At 26.6% G+C, this 18,163-nt stretch overlaps 1 protein-coding gene across 2 annotated transcripts; it reads right to left on the bottom strand.

Moving 5' to 3' along the window:
- Positions 1 to 2,803: 2,803 nt before the first annotated feature.
- LOC145842449 (NADPH oxidase 4-like) lies at positions 2,804 to 16,586 on the bottom strand. Of its 2 annotated transcripts, XM_082949902.1 has the most exons (14): positions 16,456 to 16,586; positions 14,235 to 14,330; positions 12,109 to 12,222; positions 11,500 to 11,575; positions 9,241 to 9,338; positions 8,491 to 8,591; positions 8,076 to 8,156; positions 7,466 to 7,820; positions 6,962 to 7,129; positions 6,509 to 6,650; positions 6,050 to 6,377; positions 4,944 to 5,064; positions 4,483 to 4,649; positions 2,804 to 2,993 (listed from the first exon to the last, which is right to left on the bottom strand). In XM_082949902.1, the coding sequence occupies exons 1-14, from the start codon at positions 16,513 to 16,515 to the stop codon at positions 2,873 to 2,875; spliced, it is 2,028 nt and encodes a 675-aa protein (XP_082806028.1). In that variant the 5' UTR covers positions 16,516 to 16,586; the 3' UTR covers positions 2,804 to 2,872. The 2 variants fall into 2 exon arrangements, 1 of the variants encoding a protein (XP_082806028.1); XR_014370193.1 differs by lacking the exon at positions 2,804 to 2,993 and having other exon boundaries at positions 4,515 to 4,649; positions 4,944 to 5,059.
- Between the last annotated feature and the right edge of the window lie 1,577 nt (positions 16,587 to 18,163).

Genomic DNA, 18,163 nt, shown 5'->3' with positions numbered 1-18,163 from the left:
CGGTGCCGGCACCTAAACGAGGTTTTTTTTTTTTAATTAAAACAAAAACTTTAGCACAAAGGAGTATTAAAAACATCAACTTTAATGTAAAAAAAACATCTAAACTTTTAAAAAAATATTTTTTCCAAGTTTTTCATTATTGCAACATAACAAAAACTCCTTTTCAATTATAGCTCAACTTTTAAAAGATTGTATGCACAAAATTTACATTGTGACAATAACATCAAAAATTCCTTCTCGATTTCATTTCATGACGTCACACCATTTACGCGTTATGACGTCACAACAGGTGTTCATGGCGGCGCTGTGCAGAAACGACCACTGCAACATCGGAGAGTACGGGATGATGAAGCCGCGCGGCATCATACTGGACACCAAACCCGTGTTCGCGTCGAGGTAAGTCAGTTTTATTATCTTATAAAACCTTTATGACGTCACAACAGGTGATTAATGCTGGAAACGAATAACTTTTGTAGAGTATATTAATAAATTGACTGGGCACTGAAGCCAGTGCATTTAAGTGTTTTAATCGATATGCAACTCTAAAAGTCTAGGTTTAAATCGTAGTTCTACACTTGTGGTTTCAAATAAAACAACTTGAGCTTTAAACTTGAGATAAATGCAAATGTTTTAATTTAAATAATATCTTATTATTTTAACACTTAAGAAGTGTTGGCGGCAAGGTATTTAGATGTTCAAATGTAAATAAGCAAAAACTATAATGTTACCTTATTCTTAAGTAAAGTTATGCTTTTGTAAGATTCGAAGTCGAATTTGTGTTTACGGCAACGTTCAAAAAAGTTTAAATTTAATCATTTACTGATATCTTGTAATATAAATTCATTAACTTAGCACTTTAGTGTGAACTATGTTAATAATAAAACAATTTAAAACAACGCTTGAATGAATTCAAAATTCTAAAGTGTTTTACGTTGAAGTCGCATTAACAAATTAAAGCTTCGTAAACGAGCGTGTGCTACTTATTTATTGTGTAAAAATTCACTTTTACCTTTTTTTGATGATGGTTTTTTCAAGTACATAACCATCTTTAAGCATCTGGTAAGCGTAAAAGATGTGTGAATTCACATTATAAAAATAAATTTCCTAGACAAGACATTGAAAGGTACCCGTGGTGTGCGACTCGAAAACTGAAGGTTCTTGGTGCACCTGGTCCTAAGACCAAACATTTTGAGCGTTATTTTTTTGTTCAATAAACTATGAATAGTGTATTTGTATACTGACATATTTAGAGAATATATTTTCACAGGTACATAAACGGGTTGGACCCGCACAAAACGTTCCTGGTGCCCATCGCCTGCACGTGCCAGGTCAGGAGAAGACAGGGGTACGCCAAGATGCCGCACCCTTGATCGGGGTGCGAACGAAAATTTTCGTTTTTCTGGGACTTTTTTTCAAAATTAAATTTAAACCTTTATTTGACTTATTATTTGAGACGGTGCTTAATCTATTTGTTAACAAATTTCTGTTAGTTGTTGTAATCTTATGAGCCTGTCTTTGAAAATGTTTTTGTTTATAAAAATACTTTATTTGACCACAACTTTGAGCTAGATTCAAATATTTTGGCATCAAAATTCACAAACTTATACTAAAAATTGAACAAAATGCGTTGCCTAGTGTGATTGTTTTGCTTTTATACTGATAACATCCCAACGTTTATTTAATTATTTAAAAGAATGTTTGTAATTATTTAAGGTTACTCAAAACTGTTGTTCTTAACAGCGGAATATTCATGTTGTACTTTTTCTTTTACTTTATACTTTTTGTGCATATTTACTTATAAACTTTTTTGTGTAAAAGTCTAACACGGTTTTTTTTCCTCTATATGGAGGTAGTGCCAAAAAAAAAGTAGATTTAACATGAAATCTTATGCCGTAGTTCTATGTTTATGATTTTGCTTTTTTAGTTAATTTCCGTTAAATAATATTTTATCCAATTAGCATGAGTCGTTTATTGTTTTGTATGTAAAATTTTCAGCTTGAAACTTTTTATGAGAATAAACTTTGTAAACTGTGATGGATAAATTGTACTTGTGTAGAAAAATTACTTTAAACTTTATTTTTAAGCTGTTATAAACTTAAGTTTATTCACATAAACAAATAGAAAATTTATTAAAAAGAGTTAAGTTGAAACTTACTTGAAAATTTCGAATAAAGTTATAACTAACGTTTGTTTTAAAAGCCGTTAACTGAGTTGTAACTTAATTCTTTGAGTTTAACTATTTAAATGTTTGTTCCAAGGTTCACAAACTAATCAAAGTGTAAAAAATCAATTATAATATTAACAAGTTATAGAATACTTTCTATTGCCTAAATTTAAGTACGAAACTTAATTTTAAACGAAAAACAAATATAAAACTCAATTTTAAACTATGTACAGGTAAATATTTAAACATAACACAAGTTAAATTTTTGTTTGTTTTCATGTTTTGTTGTTCGCTAGCTGGTAACTTCATGATACTTTTTCCGTTCAAAACTTAATTCTCAATTCAAAACTCAGTTTAATGCTTCTAAAAACCAAATTCAAGCTTCTTTGGTTGTTACTTAAGTTGATTTGAAAAGTTATAATAAACTAACTAACAACAAGTCTTGAACTATGTAAATAAAAGGACAATTGTACTTATCATGTAGTCTTATTCTGCCAACGGACTTAACTATTTTGAACGAACAAGCTTTATTAAGCTATACAGACATAAGTTCCCTACGATAAAATGGTATTCTCCTAAATACAGGAGTCAAAACATACAGGAATATATTATATTTAACATTACTGATTACAAACAATATGAAAGGCAACAATTTAATGAACGAAATAGCAACAATATAGCTGGTAATTATCTAAAATGGCAGTGGTGTTACGAGAAAGACTCCTCGTGAAGTGTGAATTTGTGATTTCTACATGTTGTTTGTATGCATGCCCTTCTTACAGACGTCAGCAATCCTCGCGGGCCACAACAAAAAACGGCCACTTTAGACCTGTGGAAATTGAAAGAGTTTAGATACAATTTTAGTCGAGCAGCTAATAATTTAAACTTAGATTTGTTGCAAAATTGTAAATCATGCTATATAAATACAAGTACCTTTGTTTTCTAAAGCAAATAGTATACGTTGGAGCATTTGTATACGATATTGTTTTAAGTTAAGCACTTTGCACTTTTAACAACTTAATGGCACTTTGTGTACTTGTTAGAACAGTTTAAAGCAGCTGTTGCCAAAGTGTGCATAATATGTTTTTGGTGTGCACAGAAAATGTTTTTTAGATGAAGTTCGTTTTGTGTATTTCGATGAAATAAAAATAGTTATGACATAAAATAACATTGTTTATATGCTAAGGTACTTAAATAAATAGTATTCTTCAACAAAAACTACATATTTTTCATCGTTTAGTGTGCACAGAATTTACTTTCCAGTAGTTTAGTGTGCATAAATTTTGAAAAGGTTAGAGACAACTGGTTTAAAGAGTTAGCTATTCATTATTGAACAAACTGCTTCATAATTATATTGTTTCAAAACTCTATCGTACAATACAAACTAGCCACAAATGTATATAAAAAACTTCATACCTATCACAAAACAAAGTTATTTTTGTAAAACATATTGCTTCAGATTGAGAAATAAACATACAAGCATTGGAATAAAGTTTAAAGTTTTTGTTTAACATACATAGAATAAGTGTTAGCCTGTTTAAGTGAGCAACTTCTCAAACACTACCCAAACAAGAGAAGAGTCAACTATCACCTATTTATACAAGGAATTTGTTTTTTTACGGTTTTGTTCACATAAAAGTTATAAAAATAACTTATCATTACAACTTTTTTATAGGAGTGACTAGGATAAAAAAGTAGGTTAGATAGTCAAAATATGTGAGAAAAAATAAATAAACCACAACAAAAGACAGCATCTTTACAAGTACAAAAAAAAAAACTACCTTTGGAAAAATTCTGAACAAAAGTTTTATTTTATTAAAAAGTGTAATTGTATTGTTGAACTTTAGCATGCATCACAAAAAAAATCTTCTTTAAACTTGTGAGAGTATTTTTAGTAAAATTAAAGTTAAACCTTGAGAAAATAACTTTTATTAAAAAATGTATATTGATATTTACAAAAATATCAATTTAAATTTTGTAGTTTTGGTAAGTATCTTCTTAAATAACCTTATTTAAAACATCACTAAGTTTTGAATTCTACACGATACACTTTTAATTGTTTATACTCATTAAAATATAAAACACCATTTTTTATTTAGGATTATAGACTCGTAAGGCGAGCAAAATAAAATTGAGACCTTTCTAATTTTCCGTTAGAAAGTAAATATAACTAAATGCTTATTTACTCATTAATCTATCTATAAACAGTTTAATATATATTTTTTTTCAGTTCACTTTGTTCAGATTTCAACTGTAAATAAGATTTACTTTATAGTTAAGAAACAAAACTATCTTAGCAGACAAAAGTGTTTTTTTACTTGTTTTTAGTTTTAGTGTATTCTCTGAACCTCTCCCCTATGTCGGGTCTTCCTCTGAAAAGGGGAACACCCTCAAGTAGTTTCAGGTTGGGTAGTTCCCCTTCAATATCGTGACCAGTCAGGTGTAACGATACCGAGAAGAAATCAGGCACCTCACATTGCATCGTCTGAAAAATGAAATTTAAAACAAAAACATACTACCTATTTTGCATTGCCTTAAAAACTTTACTTTTTTGGAATTAAAGCATTAAAACTACTTAAAATAAAATAATCATTTACTTGTGTATATTTAAGCAAAATAAATTTTACAAGACAGTTTGGTTTGTTTGTAATGGTAACCCTAAACTCTTTTTAATTTTTGCATTTTAGCTATTAGCAACTTGTTGAACTGTTAAATAGTATTTAGTAGTTTTATTATAACAAACAACACAAATCAAAATTTTATTATTTTACTTATTAACCTTTTTTCGAAACTTCTTGATAGTGTCTGCAAACCACAAAAAATTGTCTGTATTTCTAGATACCCAAATTAATTCTAGCCTTTTTATTTTCATCGTTTTAAGTCTTTTTGGCTCGACTGTTCTGAAGTTTAAAAAGAAGTTTTAAATTATTTTATTTCAAGTGAAAATCTTAATAATCACAATTTGAAGAGAGGTTTTATAATTAATCTATAACGAATTAAAATTTTTCTTAACTGTCAAAAAATACGTACAAAAGTTATCTACATTAATGGCTATAAATTTGTTTTTAAAAGTTTATTGTTAAAATCGTCAAAAATGCAATTTTTTGACTATTATAACATTAATTTAACATACTTACTTGACTACTATAGCAATAATAAAAGAAAGTAATTCTAGTAACAAAAGCATTAAGTTTGTTAAGCATTTAAGTTAAACAACGTTTTAATTAAGCATTTACAAAGGTTAAAATACTAAACTAGAAATTAATTTAGTCAAAATAAAGGGATTGCAAAGATTAAAATATTAAACAGCTCAAAACTGAACTTTAATGGTTCTTATTCTGGTTGTGTAATATACAAATATGTATTAAATGACTCTGAAAACTATTAATAAACCTTCTTATTGCAAATAAAACCAATTGTTTCTTTTTACAAACTTTACATTGAACAAAACTTTTATATTTAACTTAGTCCCTTAAAAAACTTTCTAAAAAAAAGTTTAACAAAACATAAAAAAAGTTTGTGAGCATTTAGTTTGTTTTGAAAACGGACTTAGTTAAATTTTAAAAGCATTGCTCAGTTCTAATAAAAATAAAAACTTTATAAAAAACGTTTATTTAACTTTATCAGAACTAGGTTTTTAAATCAGTAATCTTTACATTGTCAATTTTATCATTGTCAAGCAATGCCATTGAAATTTCAAGTTTGATTCTTAGGAAATTTTCAAATTGCTCAGAAATGTTTCATAGTTTAAGAGAATAATATAAAAGTAGAAAATTAACTAACTTTAAGCATTTTAAGAAAAAAAACACACAAAAAACATAAAACTTACTGCAAATAACAGATAAGTTAAAATTGTAATTGAAAAAATTCAAATATCAAACTCACAGCAAATAGTTGACGAATGAGGCGAACGGAGTCACTCCGATTCCTCCGCAAACGCAAACCGACACTTTGTGACGTAATAATGACTGTAGTGGAGAGGAGAAAGGACCCTCTATGGTGATGTGGGGGTATTTTCTGGTCGGGGGGATTTCCAGCAACAAGTCGTCTGATTCTTGTGACGTCATAAAGGATTTGTTGTTTTTTGACGATTCTGTATGGAATACATCGGAGCGACTGTCGCAGTAGAGGTTGTTTTTTTCGAGTTTTGAAAAATTTGCACAGTTTTCTTTGTAGTCGTTTTCACACTCATCTAGCTTCTCTTTCAGTTGGTCTAAAATATACTTGACTTTAAAACTCAATTTATTTTTATATAACTTAATGAAAAAGCTTTGAGTAGTCTTTATATATTTTTATTACTAATATTAAAGTTTAAACAACTAAAACAGTCAAATACCAACTAACAAGTCCAATCACCGCAGCATTTTATGAAAACCTCACAAAAATCTTCATCTTTTTGTGACGTCACATTGAAGCTGCTTGATGACGTCACACTGAACGGGTGAACTTCGATGTTCGATATGGAAGGACATTTTATTCCAATGCTCTGCGCGTTAAATTTGTTAATGTTTCAGCCTACAATTAAATGTTTAAATTTAGCCTTATTTTAAAGCAATAGATAAAAAGTGTTTTTTGGTAGAGTTTGTCCAACGCTTTATTCCTGTAGTTATAATGCATTAAATATAACAAAGTTTGTAACTAGTGAAAATTCTGAAACAAGTAAAATTCTAAAAAAATCCTTTTCAAAATTCTAAATTCTAAATTCTAAAAAAGGTTTTTTTTTTGTTTAAAACAAATTCTAATTTAACACCATAAAGAAATTTTATCTATATAACCTATCACTGAAAATATTCTTACTTGTCCCGGCTTCACTTTGAAGTTTTTCAGTTTCATTTGCAGCTGTATGACGTCATCACTATGCATCGTTGCCATGGTAACCACTGGTGACTGTTGCTTGGAAACGAAGATGCGGAACAACCTTTCTAAAACATAGAGGGTCAAAGGGAAGCACAAATACATCCAAGTCTGTAAAATATTTTTTATAGGTTTTAAAAGTATATTAAGGTAAATTAAGGGTATCAGACATTTAATCAATTTTATTTATTAAGACATTTGAATAAAGTCTTAAATATAAAGTACCTATTTTTTATTGTTCTTCAACATTTGGTTTCATGGTTATTTATTTTAAATGAGTTGTCAAAGCTATAGTTGAACTTTTCTTTAAGGTTTTATTAATTTTATTTTTTTATGGTTTGAGATGTCTTACACTTGCTTATTTACATATCCAACAAATTTGTATTCAACATCATAGTTCTATAGATTTGTTTAAAGATTTCGATGAAAAGTTAAAAAAAAACTCACGTGTTGCTTGCAAGAAGCAAACTTGGGTGATTCCCCGTTATCGCAACTCGTGTTGGCGGGCCCCATCATTTTCATGTTTCCCCACCCCTTCATGCCACCCTGACCCCAACCATTCATGTTTGAACCCGTCATATTTTTCATGTTTGTCGTATTTTTCATAATCGTCATGTTACTTGCCATCTTCATCTGTTTCACTGACGTCATGTTGTTGGTGCTTCTAGGAGTCATCATCTTTCCCCAGCCCCCCACATTTCCCATTGATGACGTCATATTTCCGGACCACCCAGCCATGCTTTTGTTTCCGTGGCAACCGGGTTTGTGGTGGCCCACGTTCGTTTGGTACTTTATCACCCCTCTGGATAAAAAGTATGAAGTTTAGATGAAAGAAAAATACTAAACACTAACGTTTTGCATAATCATTCAGTTTTAAAACTTGAGTGCAGTTTAATCATTAATGTAAAAAAAAAAGAAAAATTTGTAATTAAGTTTTTATACTAGTTGAGAAAAATAATCAACTTTAAGTTTAAAACGTTTTATTCATATAACTCAAAGCGCTAAATTAACTTTAATCATAAAACTTTTATGTATGTAATAAAAAGTATAAACTAACGCAAGTGAATGTAGTAGTAGTAAGATGTAAAATATTGCAAACAAATAGTGGGTCTTTAAAAACCGGTCGTAATTTGTCTTCCTGTGGAAAATAAATTAGTGCTAATGAGTACAGTATAAATAAAAGTAGTATTACTATCCTCTAAAAAGTGTAAAACAGCATTAAGTTAGTCTCAATATTTAAGTAAATAGTTTTTGTCAAATAAATAAAGTTTAACTATTAGAAATTGATTATGCTTGTATAAAATACTTTCGTTTAAGCTTGCACTTACGAATATGATTATTAACTTACGAATATGATTATCCGAAACCTTTTGTTACAAACAATGTTTCTTTTAATTAAACTAATCGATTTATAATTTAAATATATATATATGTGTTTAAAAATACTGACTAATCTTATGTAATATACTTACCTGACAGGTTTGATGGCGAACACAGTAATTGTTGTTAGAGTTATTAATAATAATATTCCGCTTATACCTGGCCAAGTTCTCAACAGTACTATCCAGGCTTTCTGATTGAAATAAGTAAATACATTACTATTAAATAAATCTAAACAATATATCTGTAACAAAAAAATGTTAAAAACTTCGAATAATTAAAATTCTTATTTATGTTTTTTTTTGTAATTTTGTAATGTAAACTCAGGTTAAAAATATGTTATTGAAGAATAAAAACTTTGATAAAAACTGTGTATAGTTAAAAAAATTATAAGTTATTGCAAGCAAAAACCGGTTAAACAGATATGCGATCTACTTTTATACTCAAGTTCAAGGATAAGTATGTTACTTATGATAAAAACTTATGTTTACTATAAACAAGGCCTGCTATTAACGTACGTGACTTTTATGCTACGTTTCAAATAACACAGCACTTAAGTTGTTGTCTTATACGCTTGTGCTTTAGAACTTTGAAAGTTATTTCAAACAATTTTTTTTTGTTTCAAGTTTGCTAAGCTTTTAGTAAATCTCAAACTTTATAAAATCTGTCTAAAAAGGTTATTTGTCTTAATAGGATTGTATAGTCAAAATGTGTAGTGTTTGCTGTGTATACTTATAACTATTTAGTGATACCTTAAAACAAGTTAATTATTATTTTTCTGTTCTATAAAGCTACCAAAGCAAACGACTTGGTAATTTTAGATAAAACTAATATTTTCTCACCTGATCAGGTAGTTTTGCCATGTTGATTTCACTGAACATTGGGTCGAAATTCTTGCAGAAGTTCATCGCGTTGAAAGAATGGGCAATGCAGTGGATTACTGTTAGTTGAAATAGTATAAATTTTTATAGAAATGTGTAAACGTACCATTACATAAAATACTATTTGATAAGAAATTAGTTTTTGTGATTAAGCGCATAAAAACTAAACGTTACAACTATTTTTGAAAAATACTTTAGTTTCTAATGTTTCTTATATGCCTTGTTATAAATAGTTCACGCTATAGAAATTTACAAGGTATGACAATATAAAATGTCAATACTCGAATTCTAGTTTGTTATTAACTTTTTATCTTACTTTTCAATAATTTATGCTTTTTTCTTAGTTCCTAAGAATAATTTTTAATAAAAGTCTTTATTAATTGCATACGAGAATAAATTAAATTTTCATATTTCCATTTAATTATCCTCAAATTTTTGAAGGATTATGGAACATGGACATTTTTATGGTGTTTTAATCCAATTATTTGTCGAAGTTATGAAATTTCTTACTAAGTGTGCAATTGAGATTTTATTGAAATTAAAACTATTCAAATTTTTTCTTAACCGATTCAAGTTTGTTAAACAGCTGGATTAAACACACTTAAAAATATAAGCTGATCAAATAAATTGAACTGAAGTGTTTTAATAAAATCCAGTTAGGCACTTAAAATGTTTAGACTAGTATAATGAGATATTCTTTGTGAAGTGTTAAGTTGTGGTTGAAATCGAAAGCACATTTTCACAGACACTTATGAAGAGATTTATTATAAATGAGAGAAATATGCGTTTAACAACGACATTCATAACTCTACTGAGATTAATCTGAAGTATTTTAAAAATGTTGTTTTATAACAGACATTTAAAACGATGTTTCCTGTAAGTTACGACAATATATGCAACCGTACTTAGGTATTTAGACATTAATTTCCTTTGATAATTTTTTATGGACAAAAATACTTGCATAGTTGTAAAGAAGTTCTCAGTTTTAAGTATTTAATGAATGTTGTTCAAGTATTTTAAAGACTTAATATTACAGCAGGTATTTTAAATTAGTAATTAATGGTACTAAAGTAATTGATGAAAAGTTTGAAAGTGTTCTGTTCGTCAAAAACAGTTGATAAAAAACCATTTTTTAAAAAACATAAAACGCGACGTTTGATTTGATATGACGTAAAATTAAACACCGAATTCTTTACATTCTGCTGCAAAATTCACAAGCAAAACTCGAGTAATTTGCATGAATCACTTATTTTTAGAACTTTCTGCTATTTATAGAATAGCACTTCAAAGATGCTATCGAATATTTTGTTACTGACTCATCTAAATACCAAGTGTAATTATTACAAGTCATCTTGTAGTTTCGTGAAAGATAAAATATTTATAAAGTCCCTCTTTTGTTTGTTTGTTTTTGATTTTGGCTAAAATTTTCAACATGTTTTGTTTGTTTAAACTTCAAGTAGAACTTTGGTTAAGCATAAAAATGTTGACACATTAAACACTTTATAAAATAAAGACTTAGTTCGATTTTAAGATGCACTATTATACGTTAAAAGTTATCTTTTTACTTGTTTTTTAAACTTGCATATTTTTTCGACCTTATTGAAACTTGAGTATTGTTTTAGCTTAGGTATAAGAGTTCGATTAAAATCATGAATTAACTTTTGTTTACAAAATTTAAAAAAAAATATAAGTTTATACATGTTTAGATTTATTAAACTTGAAAACGTGCATTAAAATATTAGGTTAACAAGATAGTTGCTTTTAACAGTAATTTAATTATTTTAATGCTACAAAATTTTTGCAAGTTGTTATTATATGTCAGTTTATTTAAATATATTGACTTGTTTAACTTTATGTTGTTAGGTTTATTCTAAAATTTTATAAACTTATAACTTTATAGTTTTAGTTTTATTTTTCATATTAAAGTTTCAAACTATAATTTCTACAGAAGTATTACCGATAATATTATACTTTTTTAAGTCATATTGTTTAAATTAACAATTGTTTAATTAAAAACAATGAAAAAAATTTTTATTAGTTTAGAAACTGTTAGTTTTTAGATAAAGTAAATTTTAATTACAGTTATTTTGAAGATAAGTAAATACCTAATGTAAGTATATTTTACCAATCATAACACAAATTAAGTAATAAAGTTTAAATAGTTTAATGGTTACTTAACAACTTATTATTACTTAAAATATTATCATATTAATAACTAACCTGTCATGATGCACAATAGGTATGCACAATAAGTGTGAATCCATTTGTACAATTCCATAGTTTGGCATCTATTTGGCTGTTAAAATTAGTTTATTAAGTCATAAGAACAAATTTAAACATTGAGTAGTATTTTGGACTACTAAAATAAAAAAAATCGTTAAAGATAAAGCATTACACCGCAAGGTTAAATATAGTAAGTAAATTTTTGTAGCAGATAAAAAAGTTCATTTTAAATCATATCAAAGATACACTGATTTAAATATAATAAAAACGGTAAAAAAATAAGTCATCAGCAAAAATAAGTTTTATTTATAACTTGCTGCAAAGTTAAGCAAAAAGGAGTAAGAAAAGTTAAATTTTGAATTGCAACTCGCATTCAAAAAAGTTAGTGAAGTTTTTTAAGCATTTAAAAAGAAAAATACTAAATCTTCTAAGCAAGTATAAACAGCAAAGCTAAGTTAAACTAAATCAATGATGTATAAGTACTTGTTAACACAAAACGATATATTGTAAGTTTATAAACAAATAGTCGAACAGCTTTAGAAGATTGAAAACAATTACCAAGCTTGTTTAAACAAGTAAAACTTTTACAACAAAAATAATACCAACCCAGTGAAGCAGATACAGCATGTAACCGGTAAATTTTCTGCACATCGGTAAAAGTAAAAGTGCAGAGTTGAAATTTATGCAAGCTGCTGAAGCCCTGCTCATGCATAATCCGTACTGTAAAAAAAAAAGTTTCGACAAGGGGAAACTTTTAGAAATTTATTTGTTTAAATTAGTGTAATGGTTACATTTTTTTAATCATTGATTGTATTGTAATATTTAGAACTACTTTGTAACAACTAAGGCTTCTAAGATGTCCTAGTTAATACAGAAACTGTTAAGAATTTAGTTGTATAATTTTTTGACAAAACTTATGTTTCTAGAACGATATTTAACTATAAAAATACTACTACGAAACTATCTTTAGAACTTTTTTATTTTGTATTACAAATTTTACAAAAATATTTAACATAGTCTTTTAATAAGTAAACTATAAGCAAAATACTTGTGTAAAATTAGCAGTACAACTTGATATTGATGTTTAGATTATAAAACATAGAAGTATAACAGATGTTCCAAATTTTTCAAATTTTATTAAGCATTCCTTTACTACTCATTGTTAAGATGTCAATTTTATTCGTAATAAAATTTGACAAGAATTTAAGAACTAATTGGGCAAACAGCAGCCTAATTTAATGTTGTTGATGTTAACTGTTGATGTAAATTAGTTTTTAATTTAATCCTATTGATGCTTAATTAGCATTAAATCAATTAAGTTGTTCCGTTAACTTTATGGCCGAAAATTTAACATCGTTCAAGCAGTTTAGTTAAGGTTAAAGTGTTTTTACATTTAATTTTTACTGTATTAAGCTTTTGTTATTTAACCTAACAAAAAGGTTTTTTTTATAAATTGTAAAACCATTTACAACAAGTAGTTTTACAATTTTTATTGAACAACAAAAAATTATAATTTTGTAAAAAGTAAATGTGTCTTTTATCAACTGCAGAAAGTAAATGTTGAAGTTGTTTACTTATTTACTTTGTTATCTACTTTGCAACGTAATATAGTAACCACCGTGAATAATTTCAAGTTCAGATTTATACTGTGATAAAAACGTTACCGGCTTTATTACAAAACTTTATTAAACTTGAAAAAAATTATTTAAGCACAGTAAATTTTCACAAAGTTGATTTAGTTTGGTTTAGTAATTACAGTAAAATTGGTAATTTATGAAACTTTTACTTCTCTTATAACAAACCAAGTAAAGTTTTATAAACTTTTTATTTTTTTTTTATTGTTAGTTTTTAGCAAAATAACATCTCCAAAAACCAAGCTTAAAACTTGAACATTAAAACAAACTGATTATTTTCAAATATAACAAACATTGATTAAATTTTTGTACTTTCATCAAAACTTCTTCACTAAAAATGCTGTAAATCCGACTTACAGTCACATTCAATTAAGCGAAGCGACTTTGCGATGTAATCATTTGAAATTCAACTACCGTAAAAAACTGCAAACAAAATCCAATAAAACTGTTCAAGTCTGGTCACGGTCAATTTAAAGGGGGGTTATAATGTGAGGTCAAATAAAAAGTTTATTAGTTTAGGGTGTAGCGTTGTTAATGAAAATGAACATGTTTGCACTTAATAACAAAAAAAAGTTGCTCTGTGTTTATATGTAAACAAATTAAAAAAAAAAGTTAGAGATTTTACTACATTTTGTTTTCAAAACTAATTTGTTTGTGTCTCTGAGCCAAAGTAGTCTTAAAGTAGGTTTACACAGAAAACAAATTAAGTAAAAAGAGGTTTGTAAATTTTTTTGCAATTAATTTACGCTTGAACGACCTTAAGGTCATACAAATGTTTATTTTTATTTTTGTAATGAAGTCTTTAAGTTGGACGTAGCTTCAAAAAAATAAAGACAAAAACTTGTGTAAATATTAAAAACTACTTGAGCTTGGTTTACAACGATGGCTTGGTATAGTTATAGATAATAAAATACTTTAATATATTAAAACTAAACCAACGTTAAATTTTGAGCTTAAACACTTTTAAACTTTGGTTTTAAACTTTTTTCAACGTAAATCATTTTTCCTAAGTTTTTTAGACGGGTATGGTACTGTAGTGTTGTACAAAATCTTTTTTTTTATATCAATATTTACATTAAACAAAGCATAAAAACTAACTCCGAGCATTTGGTGCAGATAATAGTACTGGACCCCGCTGTAGTAAATCTTGAATTCCGACCAAAATATCAGGAAATTCACACTCATCCAAACCGCCTACAAAAGTACGAAAGTTAAAAAATACAAATTTAAGTATCATTATTACAAACATAACTATTATTATATTAATTTAAACAAGTAGCATTTAAAGTTAAACTCGATTTAATTTTAAAAAAAGTGTTTTAGCAGAACCTAAAGTAAACAATAACAACTTTGTTTACTGTTTGTAGTATTACTTATATCCTTCTTCTTTGTTTTTTATTTACGAAATTGTGAACAACAATTACTAATTTTAAAAGAAAATAACTGTTTACTAAGTATACAGTAATGTATCTACAACATGTAGTTCTAAAAGATAATTAGTTCAATACCTTGTATGAGCTTTTAATATAAATTTTTAATTATTTGAAATTAAATCTATCGTGTTTTGTTTACAATTCTTAAAGAAAATTAACAATTATGCACACACCAATGAGTTTTTACATTTAAAACTATTAAATTTTTATTTATTATTAACCACATTTTTAACATAACATTTAAAGTATTTACATTGGGATTTTATTTCAAGCTTATTTAAACACTAACATTTCAGTTTGCTTCACTGTAAAACATTATCACACTTACATTAGATATCAAACGTATTGATATTATTATGCTACCATTTAAAAAACTTTTAAAAAAATTAGTTCAACTTTTAAAATATTTAAAGCGGTTATAATCCTATTTTGTTTACACTGCTTTAATTCGCGCGGTGTTATAAAAACACTCTTATCTCGATGAAAACAAATTGAAGCGCTGATACTTTGATGAATTGATCAGCGAAAGTTTGAAGATTAATTCGCGGTTTTGTTGGCTTTTCGCTCAACCGAACAGAAATTAATCATTCAACAAGTTTTTGTTTACGTTCGAATTTTTACATCAAAACTTTCAAGCCTAAGTTTTGAGATCAAAGTAAAATTAAAATTTAAAAGCAAAATTTTTCAGCGTATTAATTTATTGGAAATTGTAGTTAAATAACTGTCAAAAGATTTAATTTATTTAATGTGATTTAGTTAAGTATGGTATGTGTAAATATGTAACTATCATAACTTTATTTTCTACTCTATAAAAAGTTATAAAAATAAATTTTAGTCTGTGTAAATTATTAGATTGTATATTGTTGCATTAAAATCCTTAAAAAAAATTAAATAAAAACGATTATAGTTATAAAAATACATACTTTACACATTTAACAAGGTTGCTAGAATAATACTAGGACTTAAAATTGTAAACAGAGCTTAAAAGTTTATAAATAAAATTAATCTTGTATCTAAAACATTTTGAATGAGAAATGTAAATAATGTCTAGTACAAATAATTAAGTAGCTTCTACGAACCAAGTAGAATTTTTTTTCTATAGTCATGCTAAAACATTGTAAGACTAAGTTTTAGTAAACACTTGTTTCCTACATTTTGACTTTAATTTTACGTGTAAAAATTTGTGTAGAATAATTAGGTAAATTTGTTTGACTTACGCGCATAAATATTTACTTGTTATGTCTTCATAATGGCATTATTCAAACACTTTAAAATATTTTACTAATGTAGCACATGTTATGTTTGTTTTACAGTAAATATGCTTAAAAGTTTTTTGCTACAACATTGGTTGATAGAATTACATTTTATGTACTTATTAACACGATGATAAACAAACCAAAGCATTTTTGACTATGAGATTGATGTACCATGTTATTAAACAAAATTAAATAGTTCTAAAAAAGATGCATGAATTACAGGGTTTACTTTAAACGGTTGTTTTCATGTATATTGTTTATAACAGTAAAAATACTTTAGAATATTTCACAACTCATGACAGTTTTGTTTTAGACTTGAATTATTTTAAATAAGTTTTAAGCATATGCAATTTTTTGTTCACAATATTTACACAAAATGTTTTGAAGCTTACCAATAAAATTTAGTTTTTAAACAAAAAAAAGTGTTTAATCGTAAACAATATTTGAATCTACTTAAAAAAGTCTGAAACAACTAATTTCAGGCTGAAAGCAGCAGAGAACAAGACGAAAGCAATTATCTCTTGTTTACAATATTCGTTGGGCGAAATTGACATTTCAGCGACGCGGCGGTGCCTAATGAAGCGTGAAAGTAGCCGAATTATCTGACAAATGTTCAACTTTCAAACTCACCAGGAAGATAATTTTTCGCAGGTCCTTCTTCACATTGGTGCTGTTGTGGAGGTAGACCATCTCATAAATATATCATACTACACAGACTCTACTGTGAAAACAATTGTTATTATTTATTTGTTCAAATAGACTAAAAAAACAATGTGTTCCAATAGATTTAGTAAAATTATTAAATTTCTTAGTAAACTTTTTTTTTAAGTTTTAAAATTTACTATCATTTATATTAATTATACTCTTTTAAATTTATATGTTTAATAACTATAGTTTGAAAACTTACTTAATACGTCAAATACATACTTTACTGTTTTAATTATTTTGAATTAGATAAACTAGATTAGTAGTTTTATTTTGCTATTTCTTTTTTTAGCAACTTTAGCAATTAGTTATGTTCAGCTTTAAAATTTGCATTCGATATCAAACATATTCGCTATAATCAATTTTATAGCTCAAAATAACCGTTTAATTCGATTCCAAAACTGTCTTATACTATAGATTACACTCTGTTTTATTTTATTATTTAGATCGTGTTACTACTGAATAGTTTATAGTACTTTACGTATATAGTCATATCATGAAGCGTGAATAAACTTAAAAACTTGTTTATTATCAGTTTTTATGTAAACTTACCGAAGTTAAACCTTAAAATTAAAAATAAACTATTTTATAGTGCACAATAAACTGCATATACTACTTAAATTTAATCAAAGTTGTTATACATTCTCTGTTGTCTTTAAAGTAGTTTTAATGTGCTAGAAACTAATATAAAATATAATAATCCAATTCCCCGCTGTCATTTTTATTAGACCAATTTACAAATTAAAATTCTTATGATGTTTCAATCCTCAATGTGCAGATTTAATAAAAAAACTTGATCAACATCTTTAGAAAAATTCCTTGAATACTTTAATTCTCAATACAGAAACATTATATAAAAAAATAAATCTATTTAATTTGTTCTTTTATTTAGATAATTGAAATTAATCATTTTTTATAAAATAACAATTACAGTTATAAAAAGCTTTCATGAAAACTAAATCAACATTTGTAATTAAATTCCTTGCATATTTGAATTCTCATTGTAGAAAAGTTTTCAAAAATTCGTAAGCCAAAAACTTTTTTTTTTTTTTTTTTTTTTATATCTATGTTTTAGTAATCAACAATTATAAATAACTTTCATGTTTCTTTTTTAACTGTCAGCATTTTTCAAAATAACAAAATAGAAACAAATTGATTGACATGTTAGTTATTCTCTAGAGAAATTAGTATAAATTATTAACGACTTAACTGATCATCTTGTCTGAAATATATGCCTGTGTGACAAATTAACGTCAAAATAAACTGGTCTGAAATTTAAGTAATCAATGCTTTTTGTTTGGTAAAATAAATGAATTTACAACTGTAAAAGTAAATGATGTAGTTAATGTTTGGTATAAGTGTTTTTTTTTAGCTTTTGCTTTAAAGTTCTAAAAAAAAGAACATAGATTGGTAGATTTACAAACATCTATTACTGATATAACATACTTTTTCAATAACTCATTAAAAAAGTTATTTAATTGGTTTAAAAAGTCATAACTTTTCGTACTAAATTTTGTTTGCAAAGAAAACTAAATAAAAGTTTTAAAAGAAACGCTCTATTTTTTAAACATAAACTTTACATATTATAAGTTTTAAAGAAAAATTGTCGTCTAGTTTGTTTGACTTACATTTT

This window comes from Thalia democratica, chromosome 8, assembly GCF_965202585.1.
Source record: "Thalia democratica chromosome 8, ktThaDemo2.hap1.1, whole genome shotgun sequence".
Classification (NCBI taxonomy): Eukaryota; Metazoa; Chordata; class Thaliacea; order Salpida; family Salpidae; genus Thalia; species Thalia democratica.
The sequence above is the reverse complement of the archived record's forward strand: the minus strand, read 5'-3'. Positions and strand labels throughout refer to the sequence as shown.